At 49.9% G+C, this 7,090-nt stretch overlaps 1 protein-coding gene across 1 annotated transcript; it reads left to right on the top strand.

Annotated features, from left to right (window-relative positions):
- The first annotated feature begins 4,886 nt into the window (after positions 1 to 4,886).
- HOXB13 (homeobox B13) lies at positions 4,887 to 6,678 on the top strand. Its single transcript, XM_037149894.2, has 2 exons — positions 4,887 to 5,490; positions 6,425 to 6,678. The coding sequence occupies exons 1-2, from the start codon at positions 4,887 to 4,889 to the stop codon at positions 6,676 to 6,678; spliced, it is 858 nt and encodes a 285-aa protein (XP_037005789.2).
- Positions 6,679 to 7,090: the final 412 nt, after the last annotated feature.

Below are 7,090 nucleotides of genomic sequence, written 5' to 3'. Positions count from 1 at the left end.
AGACCTCAGCCTTGAACTTCTTTAGAGCCCCAGGGAGGTTGGCCAAGGACGGGGGTGGGGTGGGGGGCGGGGCTCTGAGCCTTAGTTTCTCCAGGTAGGAACCTCCTGCTTTTTCGGAGCTGAGAGGCAAGTAAGAAGTGGCCAGTATTCTTTAGGGCAACTGTCCTTTTTCTTTTAAAAATAAACACAAGTGTCTTGTAATTCATTAGAAACAGATACAAATACAGAAACACAGATATAATTCACTTATTCAGTTTATAACATGTTTTTATGTGCAAAATAGCAATTTAATCTTCACGGCATTCCTGTGAGGTAGGAATTTTTGTGCCCACTAGGAGACAGGTAATTTTTTCAGATAGGGAGACTTCATCCTACTTCATCCGACTCCAGCTGAGGACCGAGACAGGCAATGGGCAGATGCCCCTGCACCTACAGGTACAGGAGATGGAAGCACATACCCATGTGTGAATAAAGACGACGTTGAGGACTCTTCCCTGGCACCGAGTAGATGCTACATCAATTAGAGAGTGAAACAAAAACAAGGCCAACAAGCCCCATAATTTCCATTTGTATTGAAATGCATCTGTTTGCAGCGGGACCTTCGGCACAGCTGGAGAGACAGCCTCGCACTCACTCCGATGCCGAGTTACGGCGCTCAGTGCTTTTGTCCCCGGGCATGGATAAGAATGCCACGTGTCCAAAGAGCACAGTGGCAGACAATGTTGCTATGAATCTCTAGTTTTTTGTACTTCATTGTTTTTCCTTCTAGAAACAGATAAACTGATGTGCAGTAAAGTCCCGACATATCATGTACAGCTTGAACTTTCACAAAGGGAACAGGCCCCAGTCACCAGCCTGCAGACTGAAATCGAGAACACGGCCAGCACTCCGGAGAGCTTCCTTGTGGCACCTCCCAGTCAGAAGCCTCCTTCTCCAGGGTAACCTCTCCTAACCTAGTTTTACCTGTTCTTGAACTTCATAGAAATAGAGTCATACAAAACTTACTCTTTTGTGTCTGGCTTCTTTCACCCACATATCTGTGTGATTTATTCATGTTGTGGGTAACAGTAGTTTTTTAAAAATGGCTGTGTAGTACTTCCATTTTTAATTATAGTACAACTTACTTACCCGTTAACTGTCGGTGGAGATTTATGTTGTTTTTATTTTGAGCTATAACGAATAAGGCTGCTTTGGACATTCTGGTACATGACTTCTGTTAGACATAAACATTTTCTGTTGGGTATATGCCAAGGAATGGAATGGCTGGACTATGGGTAGGACTATGATTATTTATATTTTTGATTTAGGGATTTGTTCATGCCTGTACGGTCATCTACCAAATAAAAGCCAGTGGAAAAGTGCAGTCTTTAGGTAAAAATCCTCATGTTTCTGTCCTTCGTAACTAGAAACTGGTAGACACCAAAGCATGTGTGCAGCACCTTCATGGTAAGCAGCTCTGCCTTAACCATCTTTGCCAAAAGCTCTTTGACCATAAACATCTTCACCGCATAACTAATGAGCCATAAGGTAATTTTGCTGTAAAAAGAAAAAGATAAAATAACTGGTTGACAGTTTGGTTTTTTGTTTGTTTGGTTTCATTTCTCCATTGACAAGCTAATCAACTGCCTTTAAAGACATAATGTATTTAAACCAGTTGTTGGTTTGATTTCATTTTCACACCGATGAAGTTCTCAGTTACTCCCATTTTTATGTTATGTATCAGTCTCAGAGAGCCCTCATTATGGTCTAGGCAGTGATGAGTAGATATGATGGTGGTCTTAAAATAGCATTTCTTCCAGAGGATGATAATTTGCCCCAAGAGTTGGTTTCTTATTTTGAAACACACTACAGGCATCTCTTATTTTATTGCACTTTGCAGGTAGTATTTTTTACAAATTGAAGTTCAGACCCTCCACCAGCCCTGGCTGGTGGTGTAGCTCAGTGGATTGAGAGTGGGCTATGAACCAAAAGGTCGCTGGTTCAATTCCCAGTCAGGGCACATGCCTGGGTTGCAGGCCAGGTCCCTCCAGTGGGGGGCTACGCGAGAGGCAAACACACACTGATGTTTCTTTCCCTTTCTCCCTCCCTTCCTCTCTCTCTCTCTCTAAAAATAAATACATAAAAATTTTAAAAACACCCTCCACCAGCATAAATTTATTATTATGACTCTCTGAAGGCTCAGATGATGCTACTATTTTTAGCAATAGAGAATTTTAAAACTAAGTTACCATATCTAAAAAAGTATGTACCTTCTTTAGATATGATACTATTGCACACTTACTAGATTACAATATAGTGTGAACCTAACAAACGCACTGGGAAACCAAATAAGTTGTGACTTGCTTTATTGCAATGGCCTGGAACCAAATTCAAAATATCTCCAAGGTATGCCTGTAGATTGGGAGGGGAAAGAGAGGACAGGGGCTCTCTCTTTTTATCTATTTATTTATTTATTTTTTAATTTAATTATTTTTTCAAATACACTTTTGTGTCTTTTACTCCCATCCCAGCCCACCCCCCAAGGGTTCTCTGAGAGCACAAAGTTGAGCGCACACTTCCCATCCAAGGAAGACAAGTGCTCAGGTGCAGTCCACAAAATAAAATCAGTTATTTGCACAGGATTGCCATGAATCTATGCACATTTTAAATGTGTTCAAATATTTTGTATTTCACAATGAAGTTGTCTAATTTTGTCATGTCTTTTAAAAATGTCCCTCTTTTATTTTCCACAATTTTATTTTTTTAATGGCAAAAGTGCCTTACGGCCAATTAGTTCTGTGGTGAAAATGTTTGCAACAAAAACATGTGCAGCAAAGATCTCTGTCTGCAGGGCAAAGATGCTGCAGCAAAGGTACCCAGACCTGCTGAGGAGATGTCTCCCTTTCTCTCATGTTGTTTTCAAATATAATAAAATCTAGTGAGGATTTCATGTTTGGTGTCTTCAATTATTGCAATTTTTCTAATTTATTGATTTTAGAGAGGGGGAAAGTGAGCAAGAGATTGATGTATTGCTCCATTTACTTAGGTATTCATTGATTGCCTCTTGCATGTGCCCTGACCAGAGACTGAACAGAAACCTTGGCATATCAGGATGCCCTGACCGAGGCAGCAATGTTGGTTATAGGTGATCTAATTTTCACTATAGTCCTGCCATTCCAGTTTGCATGGGCCCAGTCCTGAGAGATGGCTCAGGTTCAGGTTCAAGTCTGTGAGTGGGCATGGCAGTATCAACCCACCTAGAGCTCAGGGTGGTCTGTTCTATATAATTGCCATGACCCCTGTATAGAATAGAATAATTTCTGTCTTCTTCAGAAAAACTGGAGGTGCTAGAAGAAGTGGACTAACAAGGGTCGATTGGAGAGAGTTAGTAAAGGAAACAGAAAAACTCAGATTTGTGAAACAGAGCAGTTTGAATGTTCTGAATTCTCGGCCCAGTAGGCCCCAGCAGAGGGGCCTCCAGCAGCCTCCCCAGTGGGTAGGGCTCCCTCTCCCACTTCTTTTCCTTCTGAGAAAATTTAGAGCCGGGAGTCCTGGGCTTTCTGGACACTAAACTTGAGTGGAAGTGTGCCAGCACCTGGGTGAGTTTCCTGGGCTTATTGGAACGTAGTAGGACTGCAGGGCAGAGAGGCATCTTCACACAGGCCAGCTGTTTTGGGGGTCCAGAAACCCCACACCTAGGCTCAACTTCCTGAAAATTCCTTAGAGCTCAGAAAAGAGGAGGGAAGGACTCTCTTTTCCCACTGAAACATCAGGAGTTTATAAGATCCTCCCCCGGCCCCTGTTTCAACCCCTCTCTTTCCCCCTTTGTGCTGCCGTCCCCGGGTCTCCTCTTTCTGCCTCAGCTTCTGCCTCTCTCTCTCTGATGTATGTCTGCGTGTCTTCTCCTTGTAACTCCTTCCCTGCCCTTAAACGGAAATCCAGACCCCCTCGCACAGGCCCGGTCGAGAAGCCCCATGTCCCATTCAGGTTTAAAACTTTTGGGTCCCAGGCTCCAGATCTCATGCCTCCTTCTGCGGAACTCCGTCCTCCCTTCTGCTCTGCCCCAACCCAATCCCGGAACCCTCTGGCTCCGTACGTAGCTGGGGTCCCTGGGGAAAGGGCATCCCAGGCACTTTCCTGGACCAGGCGCAGCTTATGACAGTGCATTCAGGATGGGAGAAGCGTCTGGGGTGAACTGGGATGCCAGCACCCAGGGCCCAAAGCCAGGGGCTCTCAGAAATACCATTAAATCCCCATGTCCTTGCCTCCGCGGGCTCAGGCGCACTCTCAGGTCCCCCTTTCAGGCCTCGGGGCCTCCTAGCCCCACCCCCTACTCCCCTTCCCTGGGCAAGATGGACACTTTATTGGGAGAGCTCATTCTCTCGTTAAACCTGCCAAAGCACAGGAGACAGAGCCGGGGAGAGAGAGGAGGCGACGGAGGTGGGCGCAGGCTCCACGTCCCCTCTCCCCCGCGCCCCCCCCCCCAAAGCAGTGAAAGGACACCTCCTATCTTCTCTTGTTTTCAAACAGGAAAGAGAGAGAGGGGGGAGGGAGAGAGGGAGGGCAGGAGAGAGAGGGAGGGAGGAAGGGAGGGAGGGAGAGACGGAGGAGGAAGGGAAGAAGGAGGGATGGCGGGGAGGGAGCGGGCAGCGCGGGGGTAAAGTATTTTTGCAATTTCTGCCTTGAGGATTTTATTAGCTTCTCTCCCGCGGGCGCAGCCAATCAGCGCGCGAGCCCCGGCACCTGCGCCTGCTGCGTCAAGGCTGCCCGGCCGAGCGAAGGCTGGCGCCCTTCGAGCTGGGAGAGATTTAAAACGCTTGGGCTTCCCGGGCGTGGGCGGGGAACGCGAGCTGGGTGCCCCCAGCATCCCCCCACTCTCGGCACCCCATGAGCCGACCCTCGGACCCATGGAGCCCGGCAATTTTGCCACCTTGGACGGGGCCAAGGATCTGGAAGGCCTGCTGGGAGCTGGAGGGAGTCGGAATCTACTCGCCCACTCCCCAGGGACCAGCCACCCAGCGGCGGCGCCTACGCTTATGCCAGCGGTCAACTATCCCTCCCTGGATCTGCCAGGCTCTGCGGAACCGCCAAAGCAGTGCCACCCATGTCCCGGGGTGCCCCAGGGGGCGTCCCCAGCTCCAGTGCCTTATGGCTACTTTGGAGGCGGGTACTACTCCTGCCGAGTGTCACGGAGTTCTCTGAAACCCTGTGGCCAGGCAGCCACGCTGGCCGCCTACCCCACGGAGACTCCCGCGGCCGGGGAGGAGTACTCCAGCCGCCACACCGAGTTTGCCTTCTATCCGGGATACCCGGGGCCCTACCAGCCTATGGCCAGTTACTTAGATGTGTCGGTGGTGCAGACGCGGGGCGCCCCGGGAGAGCATCGCCACGACACCCTGCTGCCTGCGGACAGTTACCAGCCCTGGGCCCTCACCGGTGGCTGGAACAGCCAGATGTGTTGCCAGGGAGAACAGAACACACCGGGTTCCTTCTGGAAGGCCACATTTGCAGGTAACCTGACTCACTATTCTGGGTCCCCTTGGTGCCAAGCACCGGGTTGCAGGCCCTGCTGGCCCTTGGCTGCGAGGAAGTGAAGGGAGACTTGGGGCTGGTGAGGAGGAGCCGGTGCTCCTCTTTGGCTATTAGGACTGTGAAGGGAGGGCCCAGGTCATTGGAGGGCCTGGGAGGAGGCCCCCCAGGGTCGCTGTGAGGGGCCAGAGCTGGGTTCCCTCTGCAACCTAGGGCTGCCAGGACCCTCCACATCCTTTACAGGCTTTGTGACAGCCCTCTCAGTATGTCTGAGTGTTCGGCTCTCTTTGCTGTTGGATGGGGCTCAGGGTGTCTCTATCCAGCAGATCCCAGTTTAATTCTACAAAAGGCTAAATAACTCTCATTTCAGTAAGTGTGTGTGTGGGGGGTGGGGTGGGGAGAGGTGGGAACAGAGATATTGGAAGTTCTGTAAAGAATACAACCCCTCGCTTTCTCTTTGAGGAGTTTTTCAGTTTCCAAAAGAGAATTTAGGTTTCCTGCAGTCATAATTCAGGCATGTGCATTGGTGTGTGTATGTGTGTTGGGAATGGGGGCAGAAATGCATTCCCTTCTGTACAGAATTTGCCTGTAGAATCTATAGGAGTGGCCAAGAGTCTGAAACACATGTGACCTTGGGCAAAGGTCTGGCTGTGCGATGGGTGTGTTTGCAGACTCATAAGTGTGAGGACATTAATGGGTGAGGTGGCCCAGAGGAGCCTGCTCTTTCCGGGGCTGAGAGGTGATCGGGAAACCAGCCAGAAGCCCAGGTGTCCCTGGGGGCTTTGAGGCAGCAGGAGTACATGTGTGCCTGTAGGGTGACCTGAGAGCTCCTTCAGGATGACTTAGTGTGTGGGGCCTGGGTCTGTACCTGGGCAGGGGTCTGAGCGTGTCTCTCCCTCCCTCTTCTGCCTCACAGACTCAAGCGCTCAGTACCCTCCAGAAGGCTGCACCTTCCACCGAGGCCGCAAGAAACGCATTCCCTATAGCAAGGGGCAGTTGCGTGAGCTGGAACGAGAGTATTCAGCTAACAAGTTCATCACCAAGGACAAGAGGCGCAAGATCTCAGCAGCCACCAGCCTCTCAGAGCGCCAGATCACAATCTGGTTTCAGAATCGCAGGGTCAAGGAAAAGAAGGTCCTTGCCAAGGTCAAGACCAACACTACTCAGTGAGGGACCTCCCTGGGTTGGGGAGAGGAAGGTGGGAGGTATCCTGGGGAGGCCAGGAATTTGCCAGGGAGAGGCTGAGGCCTAGGACTCTGCTTGAGGGGCCCCCAGAGATGACACTTTTCAGGCCACAGCTGCTGTGCTGTTTCTCACTGGACAGCCTGAGTGCCTCACCTATGTCCCAGGAAGCCAGCGGGGCCCAGACTTACAGCCTAATTCACCAGAGGGACACCACCCAAGGGACCTGTCCCAGTTTAATCATTCATCCTGACAGTGGTGACAATAACCATAACCAGTACTAGGTGCCATGATAATTAGTCTCATATGCTCTACCTGGAGCTCTGCGGAGCACTACGGAAACAGTTTTCATGGAGCAAGCTAATCATGAATAAACCTGGAAGGACAGTGTGACAAGGAA

Source organism: Artibeus jamaicensis, unplaced genomic scaffold (genome assembly GCF_021234435.1).
Source record: "Artibeus jamaicensis isolate MK-2021 breed Jamaican fruit bat unplaced genomic scaffold, CSHL_Jam_final contig_1998, whole genome shotgun sequence".
Taxonomy (NCBI): Eukaryota; Metazoa; Chordata; class Mammalia; order Chiroptera; family Phyllostomidae; genus Artibeus; species Artibeus jamaicensis.
This window is presented reverse-complemented; position numbering and strand designations above follow the sequence as displayed.